At 29.4% G+C, this 18889-nt stretch overlaps 3 protein-coding genes across 6 annotated transcripts in view; 2 read left to right on the plus strand and 1 right to left on the minus strand.

Moving 5' to 3' along the window:
• LOC107166410 (multicopper oxidase 3) overlaps positions 1-3962 on the plus strand; it is a 36357-nt gene extending 32395 nt beyond the window's left edge. For all 4 annotated transcript variants that reach the window (XM_089229861.1, XM_089229859.1, XM_089229860.1 and 1 more), the window contains 7 exons: positions 344-820; positions 1990-2113; positions 2222-2436; positions 2539-2731; positions 2829-3041; positions 3119-3337; positions 3422-3962. In XM_089229861.1, the coding sequence (XP_089085987.1) occupies positions 344-820; positions 1990-2113; positions 2222-2436; positions 2539-2731; positions 2829-3041; positions 3119-3337; positions 3422-3801 (1821 nt within the window). In that variant the 3' untranslated portion in view covers positions 3802-3962. The remainder of the gene's footprint in view (positions 1-343; positions 821-1989; positions 2114-2221; positions 2437-2538; positions 2732-2828; positions 3042-3118; positions 3338-3421) is intronic.
• Positions 3963-7340: 3378 nt separating this feature from the next.
• On the minus strand, positions 7341-11726 carry 140up (RPII140-upstream gene protein). Its single transcript, XM_015515065.2, has 7 exons — positions 11416-11726; positions 11180-11345; positions 11009-11097; positions 8892-9025; positions 8327-8441; positions 8125-8254; positions 7341-7631 (listed from the first exon to the last, which is right to left on the minus strand). Exons 1-6 carry the CDS (start codon positions 11565-11567, stop codon positions 8140-8142), a joined length of 771 nt encoding a protein of 256 aa, XP_015370551.1. The 5' UTR covers positions 11568-11726; the 3' UTR covers positions 7341-7631; positions 8125-8139.
• A 425-nt stretch (positions 11727-12151) lies between these two features.
• Positions 12152-16423, plus strand: LOC107166404 (KICSTOR subunit 2-like). The gene is made up of 8 exons (XM_089229625.1): positions 12152-12427; positions 12497-12643; positions 12711-12979; positions 13272-13410; positions 14980-15167; positions 15315-15480; positions 15545-15634; positions 16172-16423. The coding sequence occupies exons 1-8, from the start codon at positions 12344-12346 to the stop codon at positions 16322-16324; spliced, it is 1236 nt and encodes a 411-aa protein (XP_089085751.1). The 5' UTR covers positions 12152-12343; the 3' UTR covers positions 16325-16423.
• The last annotated feature ends 2466 nt before the right edge of the window (positions 16424-18889 follow it).

Raw genomic sequence — 18889 nt, forward strand, 5'->3', positions numbered from 1 at the left:
TTCCAAAGATCAGTTCTGTTACCCCTTATATATACCACACAACGTATAAGGAATATAAATCAATTTGTATGTTTCATAATACATGTGACTAAAGATACAATACACATTTTTAGTATGTCAATTGCCAAAATCTCGAATTTTACGACATCTCGAACCATAATGCAGATACCGCGTGTCCCTTTAATACATATTAGTATATTACAATATCATGACTCTATGTCTCGAACTAAATTGCAGTTACTTATCCCTTTAAATACTATTGCACAATCCACATAGTAAAACTCTATATCTCCAACTCTTGTCTGTTGAACCAATACTGACGATAGCGTGACACGTTCCACAGGTGTGCTTGGGCGATACAGTCATGGTGGACGTGGAGAACGCCATGATGGAGGAGTCGACGTCCGTCCACTGGCACGGGCACCACCAACGCAACTCACCGTACATGGACGGCGTGCCGTACGTGACGCAGTGTCCGGTTCCACCCCACAGTTCTTTTAGGTACGTGTACTTGGCCGACAACGAAGGCACGCACTTCTGGCACTCGCATTCTGGCTGCCAGCGGGGTGACGGAGCGTTCGGTTCGTTCATCGTGCGGTCCCCGAAGTCACGGGACGTGCACCGCGACATGTACGACGAGGACGTTCACATCATCACGGTCACCGATTGGCTGCATGAACTGGGCATCCGCAAGTTCCTCGCCCATTACCACGGTTCGGGCAACAATAAGCCCGAGTCCATTCTGGTCAATGGCCGTGGCCGTTACAAAGTCTTTGACGGTGGTTACCGAACGCCTCTGACTCAGTTCAACGTGACCAGAGTGAGTATCAAACTGACCACTTGCTGCTATATTTTATAAATATAAACATCGCTATAATCACTATGCAGTATGAACTTAATCAACACAAGTGTAGCGTTATGATTTTTTTTTTGTGGTGGGAGGAGGTAGGGGGCGATAACCTTTTTTGTGGTATCTACGACGATACCACAACTTCTGCGAATTACATCGCATAAAAGGTATAATGATTCAGATGCAGAGGTACAGAACAATAATATGATGTAATGTATAAAAATAAATGAATAATTTAAAATTTGAATTATCAACTAAAATTTTCTTCGGATATCAAAATAAATGATAGAAAATGTTTTCAGCTTTCATATATGGACGTACAAAACAGTAAAATTTTACACAAGGGGATAAACATATTTTCGGGGAGGGAGGGGTCAGTAACCCCCTTAGTCCCACCATTCTACGCCTATGTTTATCGAGCGATCACGTTTATTGACTGCAGTCTCTTGGGAGGGTTGCACGCATTTTATCAATATTGTATTGTATAATATATGAGTTTATGTATTTAAGTTCACATGTAACTCTAAATCGGTAGATTTATTTGTTTTGCTATATGTTACTTAACCCATTGTTCCGTCATCCCATCATCGCTCATAATAAATATCGAGTACTTGAATCTCAAAAAATTTGATTTAATGCACACATTCAGATTAAATGTCAATAAAATATAATAAAGAATGTCTGCGTCCCGAAAAATCAAGTGCTTACTCGCAATGATAGGGATTGATATCGCACTTATAATAAATTGATGTTTGATAAAGTATGTGAATTAGTTAAAATATGTAGGTATAAACAGTATATTAGTATATTATAGTATATTATAATTTTATTTCACCAAAATCTGATTAGGTAGGTTCTTCTACTTGCAGACGTGTAATAACTATATTATAATCAATATAAACACGATTTGTGGGTATAGCATATTATTATACGTGTATTTTTTAATAATTAGCAATTAGTATGATTCTCTATTTTGCATAAAACACTAAGTTGGTAGTTTAATATATAATGGTATTAAATACAAGTATACGATATATTAAATCGTAAATCGATGTTTAAACTTTAGGTACTATAGAAAAATAGAAATCAATTGAAATTAACTTCAATGTTAAATGTCTTAATATTTTTATCTTGTTTAGGGGAAACGATATAGGTTTAGACTGATCAATGCTGGATTCCTAAATTGTCCAATTTCTATGAGTATCGATAATCATACAGTTACGATGATTGCAACAGATGGATATAACATTCAACCAGTAGTAGGTGAATAATCTAGTTAGACTTAAAAAATGTTTTAAAACAATAACGCTATTCGATTCGCTCAAATAACCAAGACACCGATAATAATATGACATACCTACACGTTTACAGTCGATTCATTTGTAAGTTATGCTGGTGAACGCTGGGATTTTGTAGTGGAAGCAACAGCTAATGTTGCCAATTATTGGATGCGTTTTAGAGGATTGATGGACTGCGATGAACGGTTTACCAAGGCCTTTGAAGTAGCGATTTTGCATTATGGCGGAGCTGCTGACGAGGAACCAGAGGGCACACCAACATATGACAATACACTTCATTCCGGAATTGTAAATATATTGCACAATTATAAGATAATGTCAATAGTTTTTTCTAAATGTTTTATTGAATTATATGTGTTACTAATGCGTTTAAATGCACAATGGTTACAGCAATTGAATGCACTGAATAAAGGATCTGGGTTAATGGACACGGCCACTGTATCAGAATTAGAAGACGCAACACCACCGAAAAACGACCTTCGTTTAGAGAAGAAACCAGATGTAACATTATTTATGTCATATGATTTTTATTCTTTAGATAATCCACATTTCCACAAACCTATGTTATATGGATTCAAACAAGGTTAATAATAATAATTAAGTTTTAAGAATTAATAAAACACGATTGCTTTAGTGAAATCGATTTAATGATTAAATATTTTTGTATTTATATGTTATAGTGACTCACAGGTCTGAACGTGTGTACACACCACAAATTAACAAAATGTCTTTCAAGCTTCCATCATTTCCATTATTATCTCAAAGGAATATGATAGAACCTTGGATGAGTTGTGATCATATAAAGAAGGATTGCTCAAACGAATTTTGTGAGTGTACAAACATTATAAGAGTTCCTCTGGGGTCAATCGTTGAACTATTTCTTATTGACAAAGGTAAATAAAAATATTGGAGAAAAATTAGAACGTAAGGGTACAAGTAATTAACTAAATACTTAACTATTAATTTTAAGGTGTGACCTACAACGCAAATCATCCATTCCATTTGCACGGACATCCGTTTAGAGTAGTAGCGATGGAAAGAGTTGGAAACCATACTACTGTAGAGGAGATAGAGCAAATGGACAGAGATGGGCGCATTGTTAGAAATCTACGGACTGCACCTCTTAAAGACACCGTGACAGTACCAGATGGTGGATTTACAATATTAAGATTCTTAGCCGACAATCCTGGTAAGTTATTAATGCAAGATAGATTACTTTTTGAAAACTTCAAAAATCGAAAATACCTAAATATCTAATGAATTTATATAATAGGTTATTGGTTATTTCATTGTCATATTGAATTCCACGTTGAAGTGGGCATGGCAACTGTGTTCAAAATCGGTGAAGACTGGGAAATGCCACCATCACCTCCGGGTTTTCCGAAATGTGGAAACTATAACGGAAAAGGATTAGTGTCAATACTGAATCCAGAAGACATGGATTCGGTGTACCCGATCATTAATGGATCTAGGCAGCATGATGATTTTGATGACGTAGATATCGAAAGTCGTACTAATATGATATCTACATTAGGTAAATGGTGGCCGTTCGTCGGAGGTGCGCATCCTTATGTAGCATCTGCTGCTAGTATCAACTCATCGTACTTCTCAATTTTATTGTGTATTGTGATAAGCTTTTTAGTTATTGAATGACGTATATAGTTAAAATAAATAATACCTACGCTCATTGTTTATTGAATTGTGTATTATAAAATTTATAGTTATAATTGTATATTTAATAAATGTATTGTGAATTGTGATATGTACATATTATATTATAATATTATGAATAAAATAAATGTTTGCTTTGATAATTATGATTTCTTATTCAAGTTTGATTGGTAGGTAGGTACCTTCTAATTACAATATGAAAAGTCGTTTCTCGTTTATACGTTTTTTTACAGTTTAATAACGTTAAAATTCCAACTATCGTCCATATTAACAATAGTTCTTAAAATAAATATTTCACATTGGCGTAGCCAGGATTTTTTTTCGGGGGGGGGGGGGGGGGGCTAATCAATTTTTTACACAGCGGTGCATTAAATACCTATTAGCACGGCCAAAGCTATAGAAAACTAACAAAATAAAGATGACAATTTAAAATTAGTAAAATACAATTTAAGACTTTTTGAGTGAATATTGTAGACCATTGAAATAATTTTTAAATTGTATTAACATTTCGGGGGGGGGGGGCTGCAGCCCCCTCAGCCCTCCCCCTGGCTACGCCACTGATATTTCATATTAGAATTTTGATTTAGGAACATAAATTGATTATAAATATATGATAGAAGTTTAAATCCATAATAAAAAGAAACATGGGTACTAAAATTTTTTTATCATTCTTAGTATCTTTAGTAGTCCTTTACTTATACGCAAGTATAGAACCTATTCGAATTTTAATTCTGTCGAGATTGTATGGTGTCAAGTCCATGCCCAACAATATAACTAGCTATAACGTTATAATAAGTAGTATTGTATTTAAAAATTGAGTGATTCGTGAAATTTTTATGTACCAATGAATTTCTAACATTATTTTTTAAGAATGTTAATTTGTACCTATTTAAGTGAACGAGTTTTTAAAATATACCTATATAGTATTATGTTCTATTGTTGAAAATCTAACGTAAATAATTGCTGATATCAAAAATGTAGCCTTTATTTATTTGAGATAGCCGATTATTATATTGATTAGTTGCTATAATTAGCTCCTACTAGGTATATCTGCCTACTTAATTCTCAAAACATTTGCGAATTTGGTTTCATAACTGATAACATTTTTTCATTAATAAATATTAAATTGGCTGTAAAATAAATTACCTGAACAATATTAAGATGATTTTTCAATTTATATTTTTTCATCTGCAGTTATACCTGCTGTCCTACAATACCAATGGAATCAAATTAGTATACATTAAATTTTGTCTTTTAGGTAGGTACATGTGTAGGTGTCTACCTACAGGCAGTACAGCCGTACAGGCTACACTGTGGCGGTTACAGTGAGAAGGTAAATCCTCACTTTGCTGTTAATAGTAGGTACTGACTGTAGAGTGTAGTACCTATATCTCTTTATTGAGTAGGTGTAGTCAATATAATTAATGAGTTTAATTTGAATCAAAACACTGTAGTGTACAATGAAAAACGATTCTGAGTGAAAATAGTCTGTCAATTCATATTTTTCTATAGTAGGTATATTGTTAAACCTTATTTATTTTTTATTAGTACCTACACATGGTTCAACTAAATTTTGGCCAAAACTAATCGCATAGGAATCATAGGATACCTATCTATATGATACAATTATTTTAATATTACTTCAAATAATATTAATAACTGTTATTAACTTAAAGTCAATACTTGCTTGGCTACCTAGCTATCTAATACCTATATTATACCGACGTAGTAAAGTAGATTTGTGATAATATGTCATACATAGCTTATAGGCACACATACATACAGCATAATATATCTAGGTACCTACTATAATCATTAATCTATTGTATGAGCTACGAATACAAAATAGATAGGTACTCACCGAGTGATCAATTTGTTTTCATATTGTTTGTATCTATACTTGATTGTACACATATTGAAAGCCGATAGGTGATAGGTAATGCATAATAAAATTACTGTGCACAATATTATTGATATCCACCTTGGATAATCCAAGGTAGATTTTAAAAATCCACCTTGATTATAGTATTATAGTATCTAATATAAAAATGTTGAATAACAATGGAGCTAAGTATTCGTCAATATTTTTGTTGGGCCATGAGGATATTTTCAATTTTGAACTCTTCCGTATCTGTATTCAGTTGTGGGTGTGTACCTACAATTATTTTAGGATATTTATTCTTTGCTGGAATCAGATATTTCCAAATTTACAAGATCCTGGATACCTATTAGTGTATTAGTTGTGTTTCTTTCTTTCTAACTAAAGATCTGTAAATTCCCCACCCCAAATAATGTAATATAAGTATATTATATAGATAATATGTTTCTCTAATACAGAGCATTTAGCATTTTAAATTGTATGAGTATTTTAGTCTATCGGCTATCGCATTATCATTTCAACATCTTTCGCTTCATTCGGGAAACTATTTAAAACCGATTGTTAGGGGATTACATTAAACTTATTACTATCTACACTTACTTCTCTTCTATTGTTGTATTCTTTACACTGTTCTGAACAACATATAGGGTACTTACGTAAAATTATTTTCAGATTCATTTTGTTATTATATAATTGAATTATGAATTGTCCAGTTTTAATCAAACCTACATATCTTATAGATATTGATCTTCATTGTTAACTGAATGTCGCGCTACTGATTTAAATGAAGCGTATAAATGGCATACGAGTCATCACTAATTTGTTTTAACTTCACCAAGACCTCAATAACCGTAGGGCATAGGGCATCATTCTCGATTTAACGCTGAAGCATAAATGCAGTGTATTAAGTAGCTGCTAAAACGATTTTTTTTTTCTATATTTCAACGAGTTAAGAACAATTATTGAGCAATCAGAATTTGTCGATCGGAATTAGTTTCAAAGTTATAACTTTTTAAAGTTTGCGTTTTGCGTATTACCATTTCCCATCCGTCCGACACACCATCGAGAGAGAAATAAATAGTAATTACTCTATTAAAATTTATGTTATTATAGCAAGTACGATAAGACATTTTTGATTTCACCAAAAATGTCGAGGGTAAAATACTCACGTTTATTAAAATATTATTTTTGGTATTTTTAACTTAAAAACACAATTTTTAAATTATTTGAACATATCTTTCAGAAAATTTGACCGACTTTTTTTGAAAGTAAGCATCATAATGTTAATCAAGGTAGACATACATATATATTAAAAAAATTTTCAATTATCACTTGAGAACTAAACTGCATTCATTCTATTGGTTACTCTATATTGGCAAAGTAATATAGTATACTAAATTATGCTCCTGATACATTGCATCAGAGATAGACAACATTTTGTAGTTACTACCATGTAACAATACTAAAATCAGGTTTTTTTTATCCAGGTAAACAATACAGATTAAGGTAGATTAACTCTGGTTTTCTAAATCGTCCAATATGAATTAAGTGATGATATGAATCATTCATATGAACGTTGTAACAGATGGATACAATGGTCAATCAGTAGTAAGGGAATAATTAAGTTACATGTAATATGATATACTAAAATAATAACACTATATACTTCAACACAAATTACTAACAATATTTACATGTTACTGGTTGATTAATTTGTAAGTTATGCTAGTGAACATTGAAATTCTGTGGAAGAAGCAACAATTAATGTTGGAAATAATTGAATGCAATTTAGAGGATTATTGGACTGCAATGAATGGTTCACCAAGGCAGCAAGGGCGCAATGCATATGAAGAATCAATTTTGCCGTATGACTAAGTTAGTAACAACTAACAAGTAACCCAAGTACCCTGAATACATGACAATACACTTCATTCTGAAATTATAAATATAATGCACAGTTAAAAAATATTATTTATAGTTTGTTTCTAATTTCATGAAACAATAGTTAAAGCAATTGATGGCGCTGAAAAAAGATAAGATTTCATCGACAGTTTCACTGTATCAGAATTAGATATAACATAATATATGATATTTAAACTTTTAGCTTACCGTCTTGTGTGTTACGAACTTCAGAATAATGTTATATGAATAATAATATATCTACTGATATTTTGTAAGATTAATAGGAATAGTGTGTTAAACGACAGCGAGACCGTGGAATCTGTTAACAGTACTGATACAAGGGTTTTCATTGTGACACGGATCATTGTAGTCCAATATACCATATGGAGGCCAACCAATACAGTGTCATTAGCCATATTATAGTGATAATAAAATATAATTCTTTGTTAAATTATTTTAATTGTTGTGAAAAATAATAACACATGACGTATTGTAACATGAACATTAATAAAATAGATGTTTACCATAAATCATAACAGTTATTCTTTATTCGGAAATTGTTCTGATTTTTGTAATCTTTTTTCATGTTCTTCTAGTTCAGGTGGTTTATCATACTTGAATATCCGAGATGTTTTTTGTTCCTTCACAAAATATCTATAACGAATACAAATTTGGTTGACTAACATTTTTTTAAATTTATATTTATATTTATTTATTTATACTTACAAATCTCTCTCTATTTGACTTTGGTTCTGCCATTCTTTTACTTCATCCATAGTGAATGAAGAAAACTTTAATATTAATAATGTACAACATCCAACAATAACACCTAAGAAAGCTCCTGAAAATATAAACATATATAGATTTAGGGTGAAATATTTTTTTGAACTTTAAATATTTAATTAAAAAAATTAATTGATTTGGCTTTACGTATAAAATACAAAAAGTTTAATATAGATTTTTTTATTTATACAAAATATAAACTAAGTTTTTTTAGTTTTTATGTTATTTTATTTTTATGTAAATTTTGAGCGTGTAAATTATTACAATTTAAACATGCTTATAAATTTAAAAAAAAATTAAAGTATCATACAAATCCAAAATAACAACACAGAGTTGGTTTCTGTAGAACATAAACCTGTTATGTTGTGTGTAGTATAGAGAGAAAACAAATATTGTGCTGACATCCTCTTAATAAAATTGTGTTACAAATATATAGACTAGAGGTGCATGTAACAAGCAAAGTCCTAAATGTTTTATATGTATTTGTATTCATATTATTAATACATACCCAATGTGGATCCAACAATAAAACCTTTCAAACCAAAACTTATTCTTGCAATTCCACCAACTACAAGACCAGCTGCAGCATAACTAAATACAGTAACCTTTTGTGTATAGGCATTTACGACAGTTACTACAGTTCTAAAAATGAAAATAATGAAAAAATGTACAAATATAATTATATTTTTTTGTTTTTTTGTTTTTACACTATCTAAACAACAAAATGTATAAACGTAATAATTATTTATAATATTAATTTGTATTTCAGTAATAAAATATAATAGTATAAATATATTTTAAACATTTATAACGATTAATATATTTATATAATATATAAAAATGGATTTCTGTCTGTTTGTCCTTTATGCATTCCTAAATGGCTGCACCAATTGCGACGGAATTTAGTACAGAGGTATATTATGAAAATTTTTGTTTATTTATAGATACTTGCTATTAGTGATGGTTGTTTATTATTATTAAATTATTGTTATAAGCTTATAACATATATCCCTGAATTATCGTTAACTTTGCACTTCATAGTCCGTAAAAAATTCTACCTCTAAAATTATGCCTTCCAAAAAAGGATTGATTGGTTAGCACGAAAGAAAATGGCAATACGAGCTTCAGAAACAATCGAGCAAAGATTTGCAAGGTTGGAAACGGACAGCAACTTCACGCACAAGTGCGTTTATCTGAAACAACCTGAGCAACGAGATGCATAATTGAAAATCGATAGACAATTTTAAGCTTGTTACGGACAAATCATTCGGTACTTGTTTGTTATCGCCCCGCCAATACACCGAATAAAATTTATTGCCCCGCCACTCTTGTTTGTTATCGCCCCTCCAGTACATCGCATACAATTTATCGCTATTGCTAATCGTTTGTGATATATTTTAGAAAATGAGAAAACTAAATTTTATCATTTTTATGATAATTTTCGATTAGTTCGTTACAATAATTTGCAACAAGTGGGATTCAAACATAATACTGTAAACCACACGTATAATTTTGTCGATCCGGACACAGGGGCTCACACCCAACATATTGAGAGGTTGTGGGGTTTTGCTAAATGGGGCAATAAAAATCGTCGTGGGACTAACAGAAATTTTCTAGAATCATATTTGGCAGAGTTTATGTGGAGAACACGTCTCGGAAAACAATACGCATTTGAAACTATCCTCAAAGATATTTCCAAATTCTGGCCTCCATTATAACTATATATTCATAATATATTTTCTACATTTTTCTACATATTTTATATTTTCTACATTTTTGAATTTAAATTTTATACTATACATTTATATATTTAACACTATTAAAATAAAATAACATAATATTATACATTGAAATATTTTTTTTTATTTATGGAGGGGCGATAACAAACAAGAGTGGCGGGGCGATAAATTTTATACGGTGTACTGGCGGGGCGATAACAAACAAGTACCAATCATTCACACAGATTTGAATCTCAGTGCATTCTATTTCAATATTAATTATAATTACAGCATTCATCCAAGTGAAGTTATTGGAAAAATGGATAAATTATGTATATATTGTAGAGTATTCAAATTTGAGAATGAGGCATCAGGTATATGCAGTTCTGGCGGAAAGTAAAATTACAGAATTACATATATCACCTGAACCATTATGAACATTGGTATTAGGCATCACAAGTGTATCAAAATATTACTTTTATATAAAATATGTATTCGATAAAACAAATAAAATTACATAATGATAAACTAAATTGAATATTGTTGTAAGATTATTAGTTATTACTTGGTATATTCTAACCGTGATCTAGCTATATGTATAAAAACAGGTAACAAATTTAACAAACAGTTTGAGGCATATAAGAGGTAGGATTTTAACAGGCTATGAAGTTTAGTTAAGTTAAGCTACTAGTTTAGCTAGTATAAAATAAAAATTATGTTTAAGGTAGAATACACTCGGCATTATTTAAAAAAAAAATTTATCATGTTTGGAAAATGTCTTATTATCATCTTTTCTTACTATTCAAGTAATACAATTCAAACACATGAAAAAGTAGGACAAGTTCAGACATTTTTTTTCCCAATAATTTTAAGATATAGTATAATATTATTTAAATTAAAAACATACGTAAATGATCCACAGAATAGTGCTATCCTGGTTCCCCATTTAAAGACGCCTCTTGCCATTGCCAGTGTTACTTGAGATTGTAGTTTAGCCTAAAAATTTAATGGAAATAAATATTTGATTTCACAGAATGGATTTAGATGATAGTATATAATATGACTTTGAATTTTATACTTTGGCTTCAAACTGATTTTGAAACAGTGTTGATTGGTTCTTAAGAAAAAAATCCTCATAAGCCCGTTTACTGTATGATATACTTCCATACACACCACCCATTAAACTGCTGTAACATATTGTTGAAAATATAGCTCTTACATCTGGAGAGGGATTACCATCTTCGCTGAAAACAATTATAAAATTGTAATAAAACTAAATGATCCAATTATAATTTATTAGAAATGTATTCCTACTCGGTGGAAAACGCGTTCACAACACCTTGCCAACCACCAACTTTTTTTAAACCTAATACTCCAGTTCCTTCTACATCGTGTTCATTTTTATTCAAGAAAAACGCCGGTAAAAAACATCGCGTATGGGATAGTTTTAAGCGTCTAAAAAACATAGTTTTAATACATTTATATTAAACAATCACATCAAAGTATTTAGTGCTGAATTAAAAATCTTTCTAAAATTTAAAAACTATATAACCACTCATGAAAACAATAAGAAATAGGTGGATTATTAATTTGTTGTAAAAATCGAAAATCCAAGCACATTAAGCACACTCTAATCATGGACAATGTTATCAAAAATTAATGTATTATCATTGCTTATCATCTAGGCACAGATATAGATAACAAATAAATACCTAAATAATTTATAATAATAGCACAGATTATATAAAATTATAATATTATAATTATTATTATATATTTTAATTATATAATCTGTGATAATAGTATAATTTTTTTCTAGATGATCTAAACACAGATTATATATATTATATATCTAAATATTCTGTGATTCAAGGTTAAATTTTTAAATGGGCATGATATGGACCACGATTTAAGATAGTATCTGAGATCGTGATCTAGAACCATAGAAATGAGCTTAGCACAGGTTATCAGATTATATAATCACTTAACAGTTCCAAAAACATATGTGATACTGTAATAAACTAATAAAAAATGCAAATCAAATTTAATTGTAATGATTTCATGATGACATGAATATTGATTACCTGTTTGTTTAAATGTACCTAAATTATTTTTTTTAACCTGATGAACGTTTTATTATTACGATTAATATTGGAGCTCAATTATTTATTTAATGATAGTAAGACATTTTAAACATCACATGTAATAAAACTCACTATTATATTATAATAATTACATAAACATGGCTAAGTCTCAAGAAGAAATTGTTCGGATATTTTTTAATTATCTATCAAAATCTAGTTATGATGATGCTAAAGTGTTTATGGTAATTTTGCAATAAAAATAATTTTTTGTTAGGTTTACTATAAATACTTCTTAATAATTTATTTTTTAGGAAAAACAACGTTTAGTTTATTTGAAAAATGCTTGGCCCAAGTCAATGTTTGATATTCTATGTGATTTTGCTTTGGCTGAAAAGAATTACTATGATACCAATTTTGAGCCTTCAAGAATTAAAATGCTTGAGCGAAAAGAAGACGAGGTACCTATTTGCAATAATATGACATGATGATTGACTTATTGAGTTTTTCATCTCTTTTTTATTGCAGAACTATCTGGACTTTGTGTATAAGACCTTGTTTCAAGACCTTGAAAAACTCCAAACTGAGGTTGATGATAATTATGTTATAAAATTTATGACTTCGCTTCTACAATTTATATCTGTGAGACTCCAACTTCTTGAACTATATGATAAATTGTATGAAATCGGAACTTCGAACAGTTGGATTAATTTTAGTGAGCTATCTGAAACTGTTGAAAATATTCAGAATGATCTAAGCAGTTTTTCACCTGTTGATCAAGTTTTAAGAATTGTACGGTAAATAAACATTTAATGATAAATATAGGGATAAAGTTGAGCAGATATCAGCTCAACATATTATATAAGTATTCTATTTATATTATGATAATGATTACAATTTAACCATATTGTCATAAAGTCTGAAATATGAATGACTGTTATATATATATATATATATATATTATATATATATATATATTATGTATATAAACAACTTTAATAGAAATATTTGACTATAAATATATTGTTCTAACTTCTAATATCCTTCGAATAACCACTTAATCTATTAATATAAAATATATTTTTACAGTAATGAGCTAAATTGCATTCAACATTTATTCAAGTGTCATGAACATTTAGGGGATTGGTCATATTTTAATTCATTAATTAGCTTAAAGGAAAGTAGTGATGCATTTATTGTTTGGGAAAAATGTTATCAAAACCAAGAGGTAATAATCTAATATTAATCATAAATAATACAAATGCATAAGAGTGTGCTCTGGGGTTATGTAAGGAAAGCCCATATATGTGCTCTTGAAGGGAATTCTAACATTGGAAATGTTTAATTCGGGTAGGTTAGGGTAAAATTTGATAATGTCTGTGGAACAAAATAGTGACTTAAGAAGATGCTACACAAATATTTGTTGTCTTAATCTTATAAGTGCGTAACATAACAAATTTACATTTAGCAGATCACGTTTAACTTTGTTAGTTTAAAAATTAGAGTAAATTAACCTATTATGAAACATGATGGTAAGAACATTATCTGTGTTTGTATGTGGGTTTTTTTATGATAGTTCAATTTTGTTATAAGTTATGCATATTTTAAAACTAAATCATCATAAAAAACCCACATACAAACAGATCATGTTCTTACTATCAAGTTTCACAATAGGTCAATTTAATCTAATTTTTAAACTAATGGAGCTAAACATGATCTGCTAAGCATAAATTTGTTATGTTACTCATTTGTAAGATGGAGACAACAAATATATGAGTAGTGTCTTCTTAATGTTGTCATAAGAAGAATTATAGAAATGTACTATTTTTATAACCGTTACTCATGAAAAATTTTAGTTTTCTTTATTTCATTGAAATAGCCTAGTTTTAATGCTATGCAGTTATTTTAATAAAATATAAGTACTTAGTAGTTGGCATAAGATGAATAAAAAATTTAAAAGAGATTTCAAATTTAATTGATTTGACTGTTAAATTTTGAGTTTTGATAAGTTAAAACCAGATTAATCATACCAATTTTATCGAGAATGGATGAACGATATGATTCTAAAAACGATACAGCTTCGCCATCATAAAGTGTTGTGAACTTGATTTGTTGAAATTGATTGGTGAAATGTAAAATATATGTACAGTATGTATTTTTTTTTTTTAATAAATCAATATCAATAAATTTAAAATTTTGTTTTCAATAAATTGTCTTTAGAAATAGACATTGAACAAGTTTAACTTATTAGTTCAATTATTTTAAAAATCTCATGTTGGTAAAATTTTGACTTAATTTTTTCATAAAAAGTTTTATGTATATACAAAAAAAAAAAATATTAATGAATTTAAATAAATTGATTTTATTACTGCACTTTTTTTGGCTATTTAGAGGGAAGGCACTAAATAGTAAATTGTGAAGTTGGCATACGCCTATGTACATATATTTAAAATTTATAGTTGTGTGTTTATGGGCTAGGTGAGGGTGACATGTATAACGTATATATATAATATAATATATTAGTGGTCTTCTACAGTATTTATACAATTTAATGAAATATATACTTGTTTATAATCTTAATTATTAAATGAATATCACAACCTACCAATCAGTTGAGGCCTACCATCATTACCATCCACTGATGCATAGTTAATAATTTATATCATTAATTAAAAATTAAAATTTGAAATGATTACATACAATTATTTTATTGTAACACATTTAGGTATATTTTAATTATTATATTCATATTATAGTTAATATTTTATGAGCCTTGCCATGTAATTTTGATTTTTAGCGTTGGAGATTTAACTCATTGTTTACAAGCAAAAGTACTTTACCTCCATTGCTTTTATGGTTCAAAAGATTCAAACACATGACTATTTCTAAATTTATGTTGTATTTTTATGGAATACTTTTACGACAATCATCATTGCGAGAAATGAAGAATACAAGTGAATCCAAAAATTTAAATTTTTTCACTAAGTAGGTATACTTTAAATATACTAATTTTTTCATTATTTTTGGTTTAACCAAGATTTAAATAATTGTGTATAATTATATTTTAATTAAAATTTAAGAATAAATAAATGATATTACTGTCTATTTTGTGTATGCTATGTTTGCTTATAGGATGCAACAACTAAAACAGAAGGCAGAGGCTTTATCTGCAATATTAGTGTACGAAACCCCTGATTTTCCTTCTGATAATGACTCTTGTAATGAGAGTTCCCCTACTCCAGCTATAACTAAAATGGATCCATATTTTAAGTATAAAGTTATAATTAGTTATCCAAAGGTATTAAAATTAATATGTTTAATTGTAAATTGAATTATTAGTTAATGCTAAATATTTATTTTAGGTCCCTGTTAAATTTGATGTTGTAGAAAAGATAAGAACTAATGATGAAGAAAACTCAGTTAATAAAATTGAAATGATTATAGATGAAAATGTAAGTTTTTGAGTTCTTCAATAATGTTCCTTACATATGATTTATAAATAGGTACCTAATGGCTAATATAATAAGTCAAATAAATTATTCCATGTAACTATTTTGTTACAAAGTATAATTGATAGGATGTTTATCATCAGGTCAAACACATTAATCAAATGTTGTTTTATTATTTATTATTTTACATTTTAAAGTGAATATAAATCACCTAACCCTAAAATGTAAGAGATAAGTTCAAAATATAATTTATTTTCAATTAGTATTATACGCAATTAAAAGTTTAAGTCAATAAAATATATTATTTGTCAATAAAATAAAATATATTTATATACCATTTATATACCAATAGTTTCTTACTTTTTATAAGAATTTAAAATATAATTTTTATAAAATCACAAAGTAAATATCTATATGTCTAAATAAATATCAATTTTTTTTTAAATTTATAATGCATTTACACTTTTTAACATTAATTGAATCAATACACTGATTTATGTCATAATTTATTAACAAGAAAATTTTCACTTTTTTTTTCAGGTTACTTATATGTTAATGAGAGTGGACTTAAAAATAATTTTTATTATGTGTTTTAATGGCAAACCTAAAAATGAAGAGAGAGAGAAAGCAAGCATATTAGAATTTGTTTCAATGCTTCGATGCCACAAATATTTTACTTCGGTTAATAGATAATTAGAAATCCTTAAAAAACTACTTTATATTCTTAATAATATTCTATAATTTATTTTTTATGTATGATGTTTGTTTACTAAATATATGAATAATTTATAATTTTTTGCCATTTTTCATAATTTTACACTTGGAAGTATAAGGCTCGGTTAGTGCTAGTTTATCTTAAGATATTTTGGCTAGTGGCTTATAATCTAAATGAACCAATCTTTACTGGAAATGAAACTCTAAATATTGATTATAATAGTAGGTATTTAATAATGAAATAAAAAGTAAAATATATAGTTAAACTATTAGTAGATTCTAAAAATAATTTAAATTTCATAATAGATAATACACACACTTCCATGCTGCATTACACTATATGTATATATTATGCTAAATGGGCTGCATCTCTGCAATTAAATATTTGGTTTGGTTCAATATTATCATACCACATATATGACAATAAAACAATTTTTTTTATTGTCATTTTTACTTTTATACATGTATTTACAAAAACAAACTATTTTCTTTTAAAAATAAATAAAACTATTGCTTTTTATTTTCGTTTTATACGTCTACAGTATTTTCATTATTTCTTTATTTATCCATGTAATTATTTTATTGATGCTAAAAAAGTGTTCACACAACATTGTTTATTAAAAATTTTAAAATTCTATGATGTATGAGATAATAATAATGCTATTTATCGAGTAAAATAAATAAATATTAAATATGTTGATTGACATATAATAAATTATTTGTATTATTATGATTTATGATTTATTGTTTAAATCATTTAATCACTAAAATATTACAAATCTTGATTTTTCTATTATAGATTTGCTTCGCATCAGTCTTGATAACATTTTTCATAATTTATTACTTATAAAATTATTTATATATATCTGAATAAAAACTATAAAATATGTGTTAAATGGCTAATTATTATTTTCCATAGCCTGCAGGTAACACGCCTAACTATAATAAAATATTTCTCTCAAATGTATTGCAATAATAAATATAAACCCTCGTTAATGAGATTGTATTTGAATAATATCGTTAAAATTAAGTATCCATCTATATTTTATTACTTAATTAGTTTCCATAACTTGTTGATGTCGTTGATTATAAAACAACTAGGTAGGTAGGTATCTATAATAGTTGTGCATGTCAAGCATGAATATAAAAACAAAGAAACTTATTGAAAACCTTACAACATACAATAAAACATCTCTTATCTTATTTTGATATAAATTGTGATCTAACTATAAAATAAAAACCTAATACATTTAGTAAATATAAAGAAATATAAGTTTTACACTTAACTGTAATAATATCTTGTAATAACAAATTGTTGATGCCGAGGATCAAAATTAAGGAAACCTTATTGAATTTACATACCTACCCCAATAAGCAACCTTCATTATTTATTTATAACAATTAATATTATAATTTATTCGATGTTCATTTTATAATGATTATTATTATTAATGCGTCTTGTCATCTTGTATGCTAAAGTAATTTAATTTTCATGTTATACTACCGCCGGTGGAAGGGAAAGGAGAAGGGGCAGCTGTTTGGGCCCCGCGCCTTCATCTCATTTTATGATTTGTAATTTTTAAGCCTATAATTTTGTTTTCAAATTAAAGATACAAGTGCCGTCTGCAGATTCAACGCTTTTTTAATTCACTGAACTTCTATCATTGTTTTATTTCCAACGTGGCTGAACTACAAGTCCCGACATGGCAGCCGAGATCAACAAACAGGACGGTGCACTACTGTGGACGGCGACCGCGCGTGCAAGCCAGTTTCGGTGCCTGTCAACGAGCGCTCGCCGATACAGCACCTGAGCCCGGGGCGCCACTCTACGCTTCATTACCGACGCCGTGGGATCCGTCCTCGAACAGAGAACGTCAGCGGTCAGTAGCTGCTGGGTTATTTTATCGAAAAAGTTATCTCCCGCCGAACAAAGATACAACACGTATGACGGAGAACTTCACGCCGCGTTTTTGCATGGCGTTTCACAAGGATCACAAACCGCTCACCAACATGTTTACACTAAATGCGAAAAAGATTATTGACCGACAGTCGCACGACAAATTTAATTTCTGTCTCAATTTATATACATACACGACGTCGAACACATTTTGGCAAGGGCAATATCATCCCCGACGCGCTGTCGACACTTGAAATCGCTGAGATATTAATGTAGTCCGGACTTACGGAAGTGGGCATCGACCAAGCTAACGATCCACAGCTGTATTATCGCTGATAACCTAACTTAAGTTTGTTGCTGCAGCCTGCAGGTGAGCATCCCTCCAAACGAAGTGCTGTATTTGGATTATTTTACGGGGCACGGGCAGCGCGCGCACGTTCATACCGGAATTTATCGGCCAACGGGCCAAGCCCACGGTGGTCGCCGCGCTACCCTTCATCTCATCAAATTGCGGTATTGCTACCGTGCCAACTCGTCAAAGTACACAAACGCACAACGTCCAGTATCACACTGAGCGACGCTTCGGTCACATTCACCGCGCTGCTCTGAACAACGGACTGGATAGCACGGTTCGGTGTGCCCGACGT

Source organism: Diuraphis noxia, unplaced genomic scaffold, assembly GCF_037042655.1.
Source record: "Diuraphis noxia isolate RWA-SAM2 unplaced genomic scaffold, SU_Dnox_SAM2 contig0005, whole genome shotgun sequence".
NCBI classification, from domain to species: domain Eukaryota; kingdom Metazoa; phylum Arthropoda; class Insecta; order Hemiptera; family Aphididae; genus Diuraphis; species Diuraphis noxia.

Excerpts from the sequence above, each read along its gene's own strand:
- LOC107166404 (XM_089229625.1), top strand. The coding sequence starts at position 12,344 with ATGGCTAAGTCTCAAGAAGAAATTGTTCGGATATTTTTTAATTATCTA. Across the intron at positions 13,411-14,979 it reads AATGTTATCAAAACCAAGAG|CGTTGGAGATTTAACTCATT; the intron begins GTAATAATCTAA and ends TTTGATTTTTAG. Across the intron at positions 15,635-16,171 it reads AAATGATTATAGATGAAAAT|GTTACTTATATGTTAATGAG; the intron begins GTAAGTTTTTGA and ends TTTTTTTTTCAG.
- 140up (XM_015515065.2), bottom strand. The coding sequence starts at position 11,567 with ATGTTTTTTAGACGCTTAAAACTATCCCATACGCGATGTTTTTTACCG. Across the intron at positions 11,098-11,179 it reads AAAATCAGTTTGAAGCCAAA|GCTAAACTACAATCTCAAGT; the intron begins GTATAAAATTCA and ends TTAAATTTTTAG. Across the intron at positions 8,442-8,891 it reads TATTGTTGGATCCACATTGG|GAGCTTTCTTAGGTGTTATT; the intron begins GTATGTATTAAT and ends TTATATTTTCAG.